At 49.0% G+C, this 16,438-nt stretch overlaps 1 protein-coding gene across 2 annotated transcripts in view; it reads right to left on the bottom strand.

The window, feature by feature from the left end:
- The window catches only part of FBN3 (fibrillin 3), a 56,155-nt gene that overhangs the window by 12,833 nt on the left and 26,884 nt on the right, over positions 1–16,438 (bottom strand). For both annotated transcript variants that reach the window (XR_014021298.1, XM_081288514.1), the window contains exons 40-56: positions 15,908–16,033; positions 12,252–12,377; positions 11,747–11,896; positions 10,608–10,679; positions 8,677–8,802; positions 8,274–8,399; positions 7,715–7,840; positions 7,181–7,297; positions 5,422–5,550; positions 4,773–4,892; positions 3,699–3,824; positions 2,708–2,860; positions 2,552–2,617; positions 2,263–2,388; positions 1,705–1,824; positions 1,467–1,589; positions 114–248 (exon numbers count right to left, since the gene is read on the bottom strand). Coding sequence is in view for 1 of the 2 variants with exons in the window: in XM_081288514.1 (XP_081144640.1) it covers positions 114–248; positions 1,467–1,589; positions 1,705–1,824; positions 2,263–2,388; positions 2,552–2,617; positions 2,708–2,860; positions 3,699–3,824; positions 4,773–4,892; positions 5,422–5,550; positions 7,181–7,297; positions 7,715–7,840; positions 8,274–8,399; positions 8,677–8,802; positions 10,608–10,679; positions 11,747–11,896; positions 12,252–12,377; positions 15,908–16,033 (2,067 nt within the window). In the remaining variant the exon portion in view is untranslated. The remainder of the gene's footprint in view (positions 1–113; positions 249–1,466; positions 1,590–1,704; positions 1,825–2,262; positions 2,389–2,551; positions 2,618–2,707; positions 2,861–3,698; positions 3,825–4,772; positions 4,893–5,421; positions 5,551–7,180; positions 7,298–7,714; positions 7,841–8,273; positions 8,400–8,676; positions 8,803–10,607; positions 10,680–11,746; positions 11,897–12,251; positions 12,378–15,907; positions 16,034–16,438) is intronic.

The raw sequence follows: 16,438 nt of genomic DNA on the forward strand, positions 1-16,438 counted from the left end.
GGAGGGATGAAGGAGGCCAGAGGGGAGGACAGAGTCTGGAGCTGGCCTCCCCCAGCCCTGGAGCTCCTCCCTTGGTTCTGCCACGACCTCTTGTTCTGGCCTCTCCCCCATACCTGTGCAGCCCTCCCCAGAGCTGGGCTGGGGCCGCATCCCCGGGGGGCAGATGCACGCAAAGGTGCCAATGAGGTTCTTGCAAAGCATGCCTCGCGCGTGGCAGTCCTGCGGCCCATCTGCACACTCGTTCACGTCTGTGGATGACCAGGGACAGGTGTTGGTCAAAGTCAGCTGCCTCAAGGCCTGGCCCTAGGCTGGAGGGCCTGGGTTCTACACTTCAGCAGCCTCCTGCTGGATCAGAATGAGGGTACTGCAGGTCTTCCCAACAAGGGAGCCACAAGATCCCAGCCAAAAAGCTCAGGATGCCCCCATGCTCCACCTCCCCTGCCCATGCCAGAGGCTGTGAATCTGTCAGGGCCTCCTCATGGCTCCTGAACATGGACTCTGAAACAGCCCTGGAGGGATCCAGCCCCAGCCTCAGGTCTTTCGCCCTTGACACTATAGACATTTGGGACAAGAAAGTCCTTTGTGGTAGGGGGCTGGTCTGTGTGCGCTATAGGGCATTTAGCAGCATCCCCCGCCACCCAACGCCAAGACTCTTCAGCTTTCATTGTGACAATGAGAAACTCACAGACATGTGAGCACATGTCCCCAGGGAGGCATGATCTCTGTCCCTTCTGACCTATGCCACTTAGGGCAGGTCCAGCCCCTGATGTCCTAGTGGACTCTGGGCCCAGGGAGCTATTCTTATCCCATTTTTAACAGCAAAATGACAAAGCTCACAAGAGCAAAGTCAGAATCACGGGTGTGATCCGAAGGTGTCCCCAGGCTCATTAAGTTGGAAGCTTAATCCCCAAAGCCATATGTTAATAGTGTTTGGAGCTGGGCCCTCGAGGACGGGGGACTAGGACTAGATGAGGTCAGGAGGGTAGGGCCTCTGTGATGGCATCAGTGGCTTTGTAAGAAGAGAGAGAGCCAAGCTAGCACCTTGCGCTCTGGGATGGGGTGCCCTCCCCCGGGGTGTTGTGCGGCAACAATAATGAGCCCCACCAGAGGCCAGCACCATGCTCTTGGGCTTCCCAGATCCCAGAACCATTAGCCACACCCACTTCCACTCTTTATCAGTGACCTGGTCTGTTGTCTCGGTTACAGCAGAAGAAAGTGAACTAAGAAGACTACCCCTCCCAGGAGGTGCCCCGCCTGCTCACAGGGCCAGCTGCACCGGCCATGCTGCTCACACCCACCTGTGGGAGCTCATGGCTCTTACTTCCCCATTGTGTGGAGGAACAACCGAGGCTACACCTAAGTCTGTTGGACTGCAGGGCTCAGGATGTCACCTACACACAGGGGGATGATGAGGCCAAGGACGAGGAGTCCCGGGGCCCTGCCATTGGGGCCTGTGTAGAGCCTACCTCGACACATGGCCCCATCCTCTCGCAGGGCATAGCCAGCCGGGCAGGTGCACAGGTAGGAGCCCTCTGTGTTGTGGCAGCGGAAGGCACAGAGCAGCGGGTTCAGGGAGCATTCGTCAACGTCTATGGAGGACAGTAGAGGCGTCAGGTAGGTGAGGTCTGCCTGCAGGCCCCCTGCTCCCTCCCAGGGGGATGGTCCCCATCACACATCCCAGATCCTGGGCAGACAGCATCGTACCCTCACAGGTCATCATGGGGCCAGGCTCAAAGCCATCTGCGCAGGCACATTCAAATCCGCCAATGACATTGGTACATGTACCTTCTCCACAGGGGTGGCCAACAGAGCATTCATCTATGTCTGGTTGAGGATACGGAGTAGTCATTAACTGCAGAGAAACTCCTATCCTTCACATCCCTGTCTGCCTCCCTGGTGACTGCCACAGACTGGACAGGGCAAGATCTGCTGCCCTCTAAGCTGGCTGCAGGGCAAACACAGGTGCACATTCAAAGAATGAATGAATGAGTGGATGAGCAAGGGGTGAATGAGTGAATGACCAAGTGATGAATGAATAAGGGAACAAATAAGATCATGAGTGACTGAACGAGTGTATGAAAGTAGGATGAATGAGTGGAAAGTATGAATGGATGAACGAGTGAATGGGTGAACAGGTCAAGGAACAAATGAATGAATGAATGAGCAATGGGGAAAAGGGTGAGTGGGAGAGTCAATGAAGAACAAGGGAGAGAATGAGTGAATGACGAAGGTGACAGGGGCCAGCCAGGGCTGGTCACTCACCCACACAGCTGATGCCGGTGAAGTCCAGGCTGTAGCCAAAGGGACACTCGCAGCGGAAGGAGCCGTCGGTATTGATGCAGACGCCGTTAGCGCAGACGCCAGGGTTCTCTGCACACTCATTCACATCTGCACGTGGCAAGGGTTGCAGACCGGGCGGCTATCACTGTGGGGACCCCAGGCCACCTGCGCATCTGGGAGGGAGCCTGAGACTTGGGTATCCAGGCAGAGCTGAGAAGGGCAGGGCTGGGTAGCTCAGGAGAGGCTCCCAGCACCTGGGTGAGGGGCTCACCTTCTCGAGAGTCATCCGGGCCTGGGACTGCCCCGTGGCCAAAGGGACAGAGCTCCTGAAAAGCAGCTGGGCAGGGAGGGGGTTTCAGAAAAGAAGTCAGAATCCAGGGCCAGTCACAACCCCCAGGATCAGAGCAGAGGGACAGAGCAGACTCACCACTGCCCTCCTGAGGACAGAGCTCACAGGGGTCACCCCAGCCCTCCCCAGGCCTCTTGCTGCAGCAGCATCGGGTCTTGGTGGTGTTGAAAGCTTTGGGCACTAAGCACTTTCCAGCCTCAAAACGTGTGAAGCAGAAACTCTGCCTTGTGTCTGTGGGAGACAGCAGGCCGTTTGGGTGTTAAGCTGATAAAGGCCAACATACCGCATGCGCTCCCCTCCTCTACATTCCTGATGAATGAGTGGAGCTGAGCCTACTAGCCTCCAATCAGAACACTCCACGCCCCCCAGTCACAGTGATTGGCTCAGGAATGAACACGTGATCAACACTGGTCCAATGGGGATCAACCCTGGGCTTTGGCGGAATAGCCAAGAATCCCAGCAATATTCTAACCTACTTCACTGCTGTAGGGTGTCCCTGTGCCTGGAAGAATGGGCAAACTGGCTACGACGCTCCTGAATCAGAAGGCCCTTTCTTCAGAGGGTGGGAGGACCTTGGACTTCAGACCCCAAACCCCTAGATCTCTGCTCCACCGGCACTCAGCAGGCTGGGGTGTGGCTCACTACTGGGCCCTGGGCCACCAGAACTGGTTGAGTTGAACTGTGACTCTGCTCACACCCTTATTGCCCCTAACCTATAAGTAAAGGCTAGCTCATGTTAGATGAGCCAGCCCAGAGTGACCTCAGCTACCTCAAACTAGACAACATCTGCACAGCAAGAGAAGCTCTGGTTAATACTGAACAACCCGGGGGGTCTAGGCTAGCCAGCGATGGTCCAAGTTGGCCCTCTGTAGAGGAGATCAGTTTGGCCAAAAGGTTGTCTGGACTGGAATAACCCCACTAAGCAGAGAGACACTTCTGCTTGGTCAGAGCTCCTAGTGTGTCATACAAGAAACTGTGGCACTCCTTTCTGGGTGATCCAAGCCCTTCCCACCTCATCTCCCACCACCCTCTTCCCTAAGCCCCGGGTGCTCCCTGCTCCCAAACTCACCAAAGCAACGGTGCGTGTTGTCAGAGAGGACAAAGCCAGGTGGGCAGAGGCACCGGAAGCTTCCAGGACTGTTGGTGCAGGTACCAAAGAGGCAAAGATTGGGCTCCTCCAAGCACTCATCAATGTCTGGAGGGGCAGGGACATGAGCGGGGAAGGAAGGGTGTTTGCAAGGAGGACCTGCACCAGGGTGGGGAGGTCTTGGCTGTGAAGAAGGGCAGAAGGAGTAGGGGCCCAGCTGAGTGGGTCGTGGGCTGAAGTGGGGCAAGAAGCTAAGGCTCAGTATAAGCTGCAGCATTGGGTGCACAGTGTGTATGGGGTGGGAAGGGGTCTTTCCCAGGAGATGCAGGAGTCATAGTCTGGAAAAGTTCATTGCTAGAGACTAAAATTGTACAAAGCTAACCGAGACTGAATAAAGTTAGCCCATACTAGATGGAGTTGGCTCATTTGTATCAAGCTAGCTCAGATACAATAAACCAGAAGAGGCCAGGGCAGACTGGTCCAAGTTAGCCTAGAATATACAAGACTAGCCCAGTGGAAGCCTGGACAAAAGGGCCATCCGTCCAGACCAGACTAACGCAGGTTAGCCCAGACCATATGAAACTAGCCTGTCTTCTTGGGCCAAATGGTCCGGTTAGTCCACATGGAATGAGGCCAACCCAGGTGAATGAGTGGACCACAGAGGTCAGGCCAGACTGATTTAGGTTAGTCCAGAGTGTACAATCACTCCTATGGGTCATTATACCAGTAGAACCTGGGCCAGACTTGTCCTTGACAACCATTCATTGGAGTGAGAAGTTCTATTATTAGATTCCTGAGGTGCAGTGAGACCCCCAAACCCATGCCCATTTTATAGGATTCACAAGGAAGACTGAGGGCCCTAGAGAGAAAGCCCTGAGCCAGGAGTGCAGAAACATTAATACTGATAATAGTGCATGGAGCTGTGTTTGGCGCTATGCTAAGTGCATCTTCACCTCACTGTAACCCCAACTGGTATTCCCATCTTACAGATAGGCAAAGAGAAGCTCAAAGGCACCTCCTTGGCCCCAGAGCTGGGAGGTTGGGCTGGACACTCACCTATGCATTTGTCGCTCTGCACCTGGAAGCCAAGAGGGCAGATGCAGCGGAAAGAGCCCTCCAGGTTCTGGCAAGTGCCTGGCAGGCAGGTTCCCGCAAGGCTGAGACACTCGTTGGTGTCTGTGGAGAGGAGAAGGAGGGGATCCCAGCACCAGAGAGGAGGCGGAGGGCTCACCCAGGTTTGGGGCCGTCACCCGCTGTCACTGCATGATGGCTGAGGGACCTAGGAGAAGCCCTTCCAGTGGCAGTTCTGGGTCCAAGGGAAAGGCTGAGATTCCAGAACACAGGAATAGTATGGAAAGGATTATCTGGCCCTGGGGGGCGACAGGTGGAGCCAGATGGTGTCGGGGGCGGGAAGAGGGAGCCCGGTTCCTAATCTGGAGCCACTTGGAGATTCCTCTGGGATTTTCCTGGCATCCACTTAGCACCCCTACTATTCCTGATTTCAGAAAACTTACATTTTCAAGACAGCTTCACCCTAAATCACAAAATTGTGTTCTAAATATATAATAGAATGTGCTAGGTTTTTAAAAAATACTTTTTATGCATGGATGACGAATAGAACCACGCTCACTCAAAAGTACCAACTTCAGGTAAATGTGGGGCAAGGACTGGCTGAGATGGGTCCCAGCACTGCAGTGAGACTCACCCACACAGTTTCTCCCATCGGCTGTGAGCTCAAAGCCATCCTGGCAGAGACAGTTGAAGGAACCGGCTGTGTTAAGGCACTGGCCAAATCGGCACACTTGCCCCAGCAGAGTGGTACACTCATCAATGTCTGCAGAGGGGAGATAAGCAGGTAGGGTCAACCAAGGAGCTTGAGGGCACTGAGCCTCCCTTGCACTTCCTTCAGTTTACTGAGCACTCGTGTAGACTCTGTATTCTAACCTTCCTACTACCCTATGAGGTAGGTCCTGATATTTTCTAATACAGCCATTATAATATTATGAATTTGCCTCCAAATCCTCTCTTAGCTGTATCCCACATATTTTGATATGTTGTTTTTATTTTCATTTAATTCAAAATATCTTCTAATTTCATTTATGATTTCTCCTTTGATTTATAGAGAAATCCTCAGCACTACATAAAAAGATATTGTGTCCAAGATATTGTGTCCATCTACAACTAAAATATATTTTTAAAAAATTTTAATTGTCAATGGATCTTTATTTTTATTTATTTATATGCGGTACTGAGAATTGAACCCAGTGCCTCACACATGCTAGGCAAGTCCTCTACCACTGAGCCACAACCCCAGCCCCAACTAAAAATATTTTTTTAAAAAAGAATACATTGTTTAAATTCTTAATACCTTGGGACTTTCTGGGTATCTTCTGTGATTGATTTCTAGTTGTATTCTCTTACTTCCTGAGGACTTAATTTACGTGACTACAGTTTTTTAAAATTTGTTAAGGGTTGCTTTAACAAACCAGGATATGGCCCAGAATATGGCAAATATTCCTTGGCAAATGTCCATGTATATTTGAGAAGAATGTGTATTCTAGAATATTATATAAATATCATTCAGGTCAAAATGGTTGACAGTATTGTTGGGGTCTTCTATATCATTACTGATTTTCCACCTACTTGTTTTCTTTACGACTGTAGGGGACATGTTGAAGTTTCCAACTATAATCATGCATTTTTCTATTTCTATTTCAGGTGTATTGATTTCACTTCATATGTTTTGAAGCTCTACTGTTGGTTGCTTATGCACTAATGATCATATCTTCTCAGTAACTTGGTCTTCTGCTCAATATAAAATCTCTCTATTTCAGGTAATATTTCAGTTGAGAAGCCTATGTAATCTGATAGTTTCTCTGGTAAGTACTACTGTTAATCTCCATTTTACAAATAAGAAAATAGAGATATTAAGAGGTATATGACTTGTGTAGGGCCTTGTAGGTGGCAAAGTTGGGATTTGAACTCATAGTTTCTGATCTTGGAGTTCATGCTTTAACCCAGTGCACTTAATTGGGTGGTGCCATACCATCAAGGTCTTGCTTTCATTCTTCCCTACCCTGTTTTATAATTTCACCAAAGAAGAAATTATGAGAGAGTTACAAGATATTTGGAATTAAATGGAAATGAAAACACAAAATATTAAAATTTGTGGGATGCAGTTAAGAGAGCACTTAGAGGCAAATTCATAGCATTAAACTATATTGCCTACCTGCCTCCCATCAACCTCAGCATAAACTCTTAACAAGACTCCCACACAGACTCCCACTGGTACTGGAAAATTGAGTGGGTATGGAGAATTTTGTAGTTAACTCATTTTCAGAGGAAACGCCAACCCCTTGAGTTTGCTCAGGGTCAAGGTCTTTTGTTTCAGAGGAGCCCTCAGATCATGTATCTCCTGTGCAGTGGAGAATATTGAGGCCTCCCCACCAACCCAGGTGGCTCACCCACACAATTCCCGTTGTGTGCTGCTGCAAAGCCAGGGAAACACAGGCAGTTGTAAGAACCAATGATGTTCTTGCAGGTCCCATTTTCGCACGGTTGTTGGTCACACTCATCAAGGTCTGAAAACAAAACCCCGCAAACCCACCAATTCACCCTAGGGCATTGGGTGGCTCAGGGACAGGGACCTGGCTGAGCCCAGCCTGGCTCCCCTGCACCTAAGCCTTCCCAGATAGCTGGGTAGTGACCTCTAGAGGGGACGACTGAGTAGTGACCTTTAGAAAGGATGGCTGGTTAGTGACTTCAAGAGGGGACAGCTGAGAAGGACCCCTGGTACTATTTACGACCTCCATTTTACAGATAAGAAAACTGAGGCAAGAGAGAAATGAAAAAGTCACTTACCCAAGGTCTTAGTGCCAGGATTCAAACCTGGGTCTTTCTGTGAATTGGGATGGTTAGCGGAGCCATCCCAGCCCCCGAGATGGTGTACACCCCAGGCAGAGCTTAGGCTAAGAGAACGGAGTGGAAGAGGCTCTCACCCATGCACAGGGTCTGGTCTGCCGATGCCCGGAAGCCACGGTGACACAGGCATGCGTAGCTGCCCTCTGTGTCCACACAATCGCCATGGCTACAGACATTTGGAATCTCTCGACACTCGTTCCGTCCTGAGGGGTGCAGGTAGCATGGTGTCCCCAAGCACCCCATCCTACAGAGGGTCAGCCTCACCCCTCTTTCCCTGAGCTCTTCCTTGCTGCAATGGAGGAGCCAGAGTCTGCCTTGAAATCCCACATCCAAGCTCCCACCAGGGGCTTCAAGCTCTGCCCCATCACACCCTGCATGATCCTTGTCACTGTCCTGTGGACAGGTGCCCTCAGGGCTAGGGGAACAGCACAGTGACAGAATGCAGGTCCGCAGCATGAGGCCCGGGGTTCAGTCCTCAGCACCCACCCAAGACAGGTGCTTCAAGTTTTCCTTCCCCACCTACAGACAAGGGAAAAGAGCCCTGCTCCACCAAGTCACGGAGGCAACAGCCCACCTCCTCCCCTTCCCCTTGCTGTCCTGGGCTCTGGCCTCTGGCTCCCTGGCGACCCCACTCACCCACACAGGCCCCGCTGGGTGACAGCTTGAACCCTAGGGCACACTCGCAACGGTAGCTGCCGGGGATGTTGGTGCAGTCTGCGTTCCTCCGGCAGGGGCCGCCCCCACTGGCACACTCGTCTACATCTGGGGAAGCCAGCAAACAGAATGGGGGTGAGAGAGAGGCCCACTCTGGGAGAACCAAACCCCAAACCCAGCTAAGCAGCAGGTGGTCTCTCTGCACACCGCCAGAATTAGAGGGAGGGTGCTTACTTGGGATGGAGATACTCTGGAAGGTGTTAGCCCAGCTATGCAGACGGGAAACGGAGGCTTACAGAGTGTCTAGACACCCAGAATGCACAGCGGGGAACCAGTATCCTACACAGAACCCAGCACTGGGGACAGGGGTGGGGGTGGGAGGCACCTTCGCAGGCCAGCAGGATGCTGTTGTAGCTGAAGCCCAGGGGGCACTCGCAGCGGAAGCTCCCCACCTGGTTGATGCAGACACCGTGGGCACAGATGGCTGGGATCTCCCCACACTCGTCGATATCTGGGGAGGGCAAGAGCCATCAATGGTAGCCTAGCCCCAGGGACCTTCTGGAGACCCTGAACTAAAGGACCCACTGGCCATGTGGTCTGGTAGAAGATGAGGCCAGAGACCAACACATGGTCCAAAAATCCTGCTGTAGCCAAAATATATCTACTCACACCAGAAAGAGGTCAGGATGTGGCAGGAAACGCAAAGGCAGGAGAGAGCCTCACTTTCTATTGAAAATGCACATTTCCATGTACCATGGCACGAATGGTGTGACTCTGCTTTGTGTACAACCAGAGAAGTGAAAACTTGTGCTCCATTTGTGTACAATGAATCAAAGTGCATCCTGCTGTCATGTATAACTAATTAGAAAAATTTTTTAAAAAATTTAAAAGTCTAACAAAAATATAGTAAAATTTAAAAAAGAAAGAAAGAAAATGCACATTTTGCTGCATGGGAGGTTGAGGCAAGAGGATGGCAAGTTTGAGGCCAGCCTGGGCAACTTAGCAAGACACTGTCTCAAAATAAAATTTAAGAAAGGGTTGGGGATGTAGCTCACAGGTAAAGCACCTGCTTAGAATGCGTAAGGCCTACGGTCCAATCCCCAGTACTGAAGGAAAAAAAAGAAAAGAAAAATACATTTCCTGTGACCTAGCACCCTGCTTTTCAGGATCTAACCCTGAAAGTGACATTGAGCAAACAAAGCCAGATCAAAAAAATAAATAAAGCAAATATCGTAGAACTGCACTTATAAGAAGTGCCCAGAATTAGCAAATCCACGGAAACATAAGGAGTGTGACTGTCTGGGGGTCGGGGGAGGGTCAATGACTGCTAAAGGGGACAAGGTTTCTTTTTGCATAATGAAAATGCTCTAAGGTTTGATGGAGGGAATGTCTACATAGCTCTGAATGCACCAAATCCACTGAATTGGGCACTTAACTTAAAAATTTATATATATATATATATATATGTGTGTGTGTGTGTGTGTGTGTGTGTGTATGTGTATTTATATATATTTATATATATATATATATTTCTGGTACTGGGGATTGAACCCAGGGGTGTTCCACCACTGAGCTACATCTCCAGCCCTTTTTATTTTATCTTGAGACAGGGTCTCATTGAGTTGCCCAGGCTGGCCTTGAACTTGTGATCCTCCTGCCTCAGTCTCCCGAGTAGCAGAGATTACAGGTATGCACCAACCACCACGTCCAGCTTAAATTAGGTGCTTTCAGTGGGTATGCATACACATACACAGCTGGCCTTCCATAGCTGAAGTTTTCACGTCTTCAGATGAAACCAACTACATTTTGCAAAAATTCAAAAATTTTTTTGCATCTGTACTGAACATGCACAGAATTTGTCCTTGTCATTATTCCCTAAGCGAAAAGACAAACTGCATGATTCCACTCACAGGAGGGCCCTAGAGCAGGCAGTTCAGAGTCGTGAAGCAGGATGGTGGAGCTAGGGCTGGTGGGGGGGGGGGGACGGGGGACGGGACGGGAGCCAGTGTTGAATGGAGACGGGGGTTCAGTTCAGGAAGGTGAGAAACGGATGATGGAGATGGTCACACAAGAGTGCAAACTGCTCAATGCCACTTAATGGGCACTGAGAAAACAGTCACAATGATGAATTTTGTTGTATGTGTATTACTGTTGCTCCAGAAATGATGGACAGTCTTATAAAAACACCCTCACTGTTCAAAAAACAGAAAGGAAAAAAAAAGAAAAGAAGAAGGAAGTATTTTGGGATCAAAATTCCTGGGGAGTTAGAGGTACAGGGAAGGGGCGCTGAGAGAAGCAGTGGCGCTGGTCACTCACCGAGGGGCTTGCCCGTGTGGATGTCAATGACGAAGCCCGGGACTTGGTCCCCACACAGGGCCTGGTAGTCAGCTGCCAGAGGAGAACAGAGCTGCAGCCCAGCCACCCCATCCCCACCCCCGAACACCTGCCGCGATGGCCCCTCCCTGCAGCCCAGCCCTCACCTGGCCTCTCACCACCCCCCTGCCTCCTCCCTGGTGGCCATACACCTGTGCAGTGACTTTCTGATGCCCAGGTGGGACTTGGCCACCTCTGGCTGGCATGGGCACACCAGCCACACCCCTCGCCCTCATCAAAAACAACAGACTGTTCAGCTATAACCTCAAGACCTTCGCCCCAGCCCCACCATCTCTCCAGCAGAAACTCCTACACAGGGCCATCAGAGGACCTCCAAGCTGCCGCACCTCTGCCCTGACAACCCTTCTCCCTTACCCTCCCCAGAACTATGGTTTGAATGTGTCCCCCAAAAGCTCATGTGTTGGAAACAGAATCCCCAAAGTCCTATACCGATGGCATTTGGAAGTGAGTCCTCTGGGAGGTGGTGAGGTTTAGATGAGGTCGTGAGGGGAGGGTCCCCATGACAGCATGAGTGACTTTATAAGAGAAAGATCTGAGCTGGCATGCTCACTCCTTTTATTTATAAAAACTTATCCAGTCTTAGGTATTTTGTTGCAGCAATAGAAAACAGACTAAGACACCTAGTGAACCCTGCTTCAAACTTGAGCGTCCATGGCAGCCAATGGATGAATACCCCTGCGCAGTCACTCTGGCCTCAGGCAGTGGGCCCTGGGCTTCCTGAGCAATTTATCCTCCAGTCACAGTCAGAGCTGTATACCTGCAGTTTCTGCATTTGCAGATTCAACCTGCCTTAGATGGAAAGTATTTGAAAAAAAGAACTGCATCTGTACCAAACACCCACTAGTTCTGTGTGTCTCCAAGAGCTTTTCCCACCATGAAAGCTCCATCGATCCATCCTGAATTCTCAATGTCTGCAAAGGAGGACTGAGTGCCTTGCCCACTGTCCACAGAGGGAACCTAACTGACTCCAGCTCATCAGAACAAGGCAGATTAGCCTCAGAGCCCTAAGTACACTGTGCTGGGAGGGCCAAGCTGGCAGGAAGGTGGGGAAGGGGACTCACGGCTGGCAGGAGTGGGGCAGGCCTCGCAGGGTCTGTTCCAGGCCTGGCCAATGTTGTAGGAGCAGCAGCAAGTCTTCCGGGTCACGTTGAAGGGCAGCTCACTTCCACACGTTCCATTGTAGTGCCGGAAGCAGGCACTCTTTCTCATATCTGCAGTGTGGGAAAAGGTCTCCCAGGTGAGAGGAAGAGAGGACCAAACAGGAAGGGATTCGTGGATCCATTTGAACACAATTGGCTTGGTGTTTCTCCCCCAGCACACTTGGGGGCCTCATTCATATTTCAGACTTAGTGCACAGCCTGGGTGACTGTTCGTGGCAGCCGCGTGGCAGCCCTGGGCCCTTGAGTCCTGCAGCCTTGTTCACTGACACATATCAACACCTCAGATACGCTCACCCTTCCTCTCTTTCCCTCAAACACAACTCTTTGCACTCTTCGAAGGCTTGGAGGCAGCTCCTCCCATGCTGCTCCAGCCACTGCCAGCCCCCTGGTCAACCCCGCTTCCTACCCATGCAGTTGCTGCCACCGTTGACTCGCAGGTACTCCGCAGGGCAGACACAGGTGTAGTTCCCCAGGGTGTTGTAGCATGTGCCAGGGCCACAGATGCCCGAGTGTGTGGAGCATTCATTGATATCTGCAGGGGAGGTGGGGCAGACGGGGTGTTCAGACCCTGTCCAGGGACATTCCAGGTAACTCCTATCCGGGCCCAGGAGGCACTTCCGTGGTTTGGTTTCAAAATCAGCTTATCATTATACAGATATAGTAGGGACATGACATGAAGAAACACAGGAAATGACCTGAACCCACATTGGTTGTGCCATCACCAAGGGGCAACCACGTCTACCCTCTGCGATGTGATAGAGAGCAGGAGCCCCATGGATAACGCAGAGCGGTCCCCCTGGTACAGTTTGGACCTGGAGTGTTCCCTGAAGTCTCATGATGAAAGCAAGGTCCCCTATGCAGAGAGGGGCTCTGGGTAAGTGACTGAATCATGGATCTATGAACTGGTGGCTGAATGGAAGGCCCGGAGGAAGGAGGCCATGGGGGCGTGCCCTGGAAGGGTCCCTCCTCTCCCTGACCGCGCCCCTCCCTTTCTGTTCCCTGGCTGCCCTGAGCCGAGAAGCTTCCTTTTACCACGTCCATCTGCCCTGATGGCCCAGACTTGGAGCCGGCCAACCCTGGACTGGGTCCTCTGAAACTGAGAGCCAAAATAAATCTTTGCTCCTCTAAGTTGATCTTGTCGGGTATTTTGGTCACAGTGATAGAACGATGACGTACCACCAAGACCCCGCAGGAGGCTTAAACACTGTGGATAGTATCAAACTCTGTTTTTTTTCCTATACAGGCACACCTATGATGAAGCTTAATTTTTAAATTAGGCACTGTGAGACATGAACAATTGTAACTGCTAAGAAAATGAAACAAGCATGACCAGATGCTGTAATAAATGTCATTTAATACGTACAAATAGTTTATCTCTAGAATTTTCCATTTAGTATTTTCAGATTGGGTTGACCATGGGTAATCACAGAAGTTGACCATGGGTAAAGGGGACCACCATATCCTGGGGTGGGGGGTCATGATTTTCAACCTAATCAATTCCTCCCATCCAGAGGCAGAGCTTTGGCTGTAAAGGGCCACGTTGTTTCGCAGTTTTTGAATCAAGAGGAAGTCTCTCCTGATTATCTGGTCTGTCACTGCAGCATAAAAGCAGTCACAAACAGTGTGAAAATGATCTGTGGTATTGTCCACGCTCCAAGAAAACTTTACTATGGACCCTAATATTTCACTTTCATATAATTTTCATGTGTCAGAGAATATTATTTTGATTATTTTCCTAATCACTTAAAATATGAAAAAAAAATTCTTAGCCTGCAGGCTGTATAAAAACAGGTGACAGAATGTTACACTGAGCATGACATCACCAAAAATGGCAGAGCAGAGAACTCCCGGGCTCCACTCCTTCACAAAAGCAAATTAAACAGGCAAAATCCGGGGTGGGGGTGGGGGGAAATCAACATATGTGGAACTCTAGAATCCTGTGGAAAACTTATAAACAAATAATTTACAATAAATAATTTACAATAAATAGTAACCATGCTGCAATGCGGGAATGCTGCGTATTTGTAAGTGCCCCTCACAATGTCATATCCTTCCCTTCTCGTGACCACAGCTGCCATGAGAATCTTAAAAGCAGGAAGGGAGAAGTGACATATTGAACACAGGGGATCCTCGATAAGGTTAACAGCCAATCTCTCCTCAGAAACCATAGAGGCCAGAAAACAGTGGGGTGAAGTAAAGCCCTAGAAGAAAAAAAGACTCTCAACTGAGAAAAAGAATTGTCCACTGAGAATACTGAGGGCAAAAGTGTCCCTCAGAAATGAAGGAGAATTTTTTAAGACAGTCTGAAATAAACAAAAATTGAAGGTGTTCATCTCCAGTAGGCCTCACAAGAAATACTTATGAGCCCCTCCAAATGGAATGAAAATATCCTAGACAGTAACCTAAACCCATATAGGGAAATAACATACAATGAAACAGGGGGCTACATAGGTAAATGTAGGACTCCGTAGTATTGCATTGTTGGTTATTAACTCCTATTTTTATTTAACTTTAAAAGGATCCAGAAAAAGAAACAAGAAGGAAATTAAGATGGTCCATTAGGAAAAATATCAATCAATGGAAAAAAGAAACAAAAAAGTTAATAGGGTTGGGGTGTAGCTCATGATAGAGCACTTGCCTAGCATGTGTGAGGCCCAGGGTTCAATCCGAAACAAAACAAAATGGAACAAACAAAAAAATACAACACATGTAGGAAATAAATAGAAAATGGCACATGTAAGCCTTTCCTTACCAGTAATAGTGTGTACATAGATTAGAGTCTCCAATGAAAAGTCAGACATTGACAGAATGAACAAAAAATGAAAACATGATCCAACTAGGTGCTATCCACAAGAGACTCACTGTAGACCCAAAGACACAAATGAGTTGAAGTTGAAAGTTAGGGAAAAGATATTCCATGCAAATAGTAATTGAAAGAGATCAAGGGTGGGCTGGGGTTGTGGCTTAGCAGTAGAGCACTTGCCTAGCATGTGCAAGGCCCTGGGTTCGATCCTCAGCACCACATAAAAATAAAATAAAGATATTGTGCCCATTTACAACTAAAAAATAAAATATTTTTTAAAAAAGAAAGAGATCAGGGGTGACAATAGTTGTTTTAAAAAAATAGACTTAAAGCCCAAAATTACCATAAGAGACAAAGAAGAATACCATATATTGATACAATGGTCAACCCACCAAGAAGATATAACAATAATACACATGTATGCACTTAACAAAAGAGCCTCAAAATATGTGATGTAAAAACTGAAAAAAAAAACGGTCAGAATTCTACAAAAACAATTGAAGAATTCAAAAGCCCACTTTCAATAAGAGATAAAAAGAAACTAGCTGAAGGTCGACAAGACAAGAGAGAGCTTCATCAACTCCACGAAGCACTAAACCTAAGAAAACCTATAAAACTTGCAACCCCCAAACAGCAGAATGCACTTGTTTTTTTTTGCCAAGTGGACATGAAAAATTCTCTAGGATAGACCATAGATCAGGTCACAAAACACGTGTGAATAAATTGTTTTAAAATTCAAATCATACAAAGCATTTCTCCAACCACAATGGAATAAAACACTGTCCCTAATCCTAACACACCGTCCTGGGCACCAGCTAGCTGCTGACCATCCCTGTGATGCTCAAACAAGAATGACAGACAGGGCTGGGCTTGTAGCTCAGTGGTAGACCACTCGTCTTACATGTGTGAGGCACATAAAAATAAGTGAAATAAAGATATTGAGTCCATTTACAACTAAAAAAAATATTAAAAAGAATAGACAGGTGAAGTGATGCTTGAAGGAAATGTGGGGCTGTTCCTTCTCGTGCTTTTTCTTTCTCACTCTTAGCTTTGGGGCTTGGTCAGTTTGGCTTAAGAGAAGAAGGACAGATGGATGGATAGATGGATGGACAAATGAAGAAGAGAAGGAGGAAGAGCAGAGGGCAAACCAAGGCAAACCAAACCTCAGGTGAGGACTTCCCTTCCTTATCCATATGGAGCTTGGCAGGACAGGAAGTCAGGGAGGGCCTGGCCCAGCCTGGGGAAGAATCCACACTCACCCTCACAGATGCGGGTGTCCTGATTCAGGTGGTATCCCGGTGGGCAATTGCACTGGAAGCTGCCAAATGTGTTGACACAGTCCCCTCCCTGGCACAGCCCTGGCAGCTCCTGGCACTCATCAATGTCTGTCAAGGAAGAGAAAAAGCTGATTGTGGGAGCTTCCTGGGCTTTCCTGGGCTCCTTCAAGAATCCCCAAGAGATACCCCTCATGGCTGTTGAACACTTGGAGGTCTATCTCAAAGGCTAGACCCAGACTCTCTTGAATTCAACTCCTTTCCTTTCATTGTGAGAAAGATGTGGGATGGATGAGTGGATGGATGGATGGATAGGGCATGGATGAATGGATGGATGGGGATGGATGAATGAGGTATGGATGAATGGATGGATGGATGGATGGATGGATGGATAGATGATGGATGGATGGAGCATGGAAAATGGAAGGATGGGTGGATGGATAAGTGGATGGTTGGATGAATAAGCCAACAGATGGGAGAAGAAATGGCTGAAAGAATAAATTAACAATGCATTGC

The sequence above is a fragment of the Spermophilus citellus genome (assembly GCF_964194105.1).
Source record: "Spermophilus citellus genome assembly, chromosome: 3".
NCBI classification, from domain to species: Eukaryota; Metazoa; Chordata; class Mammalia; order Rodentia; family Sciuridae; genus Spermophilus; species Spermophilus citellus.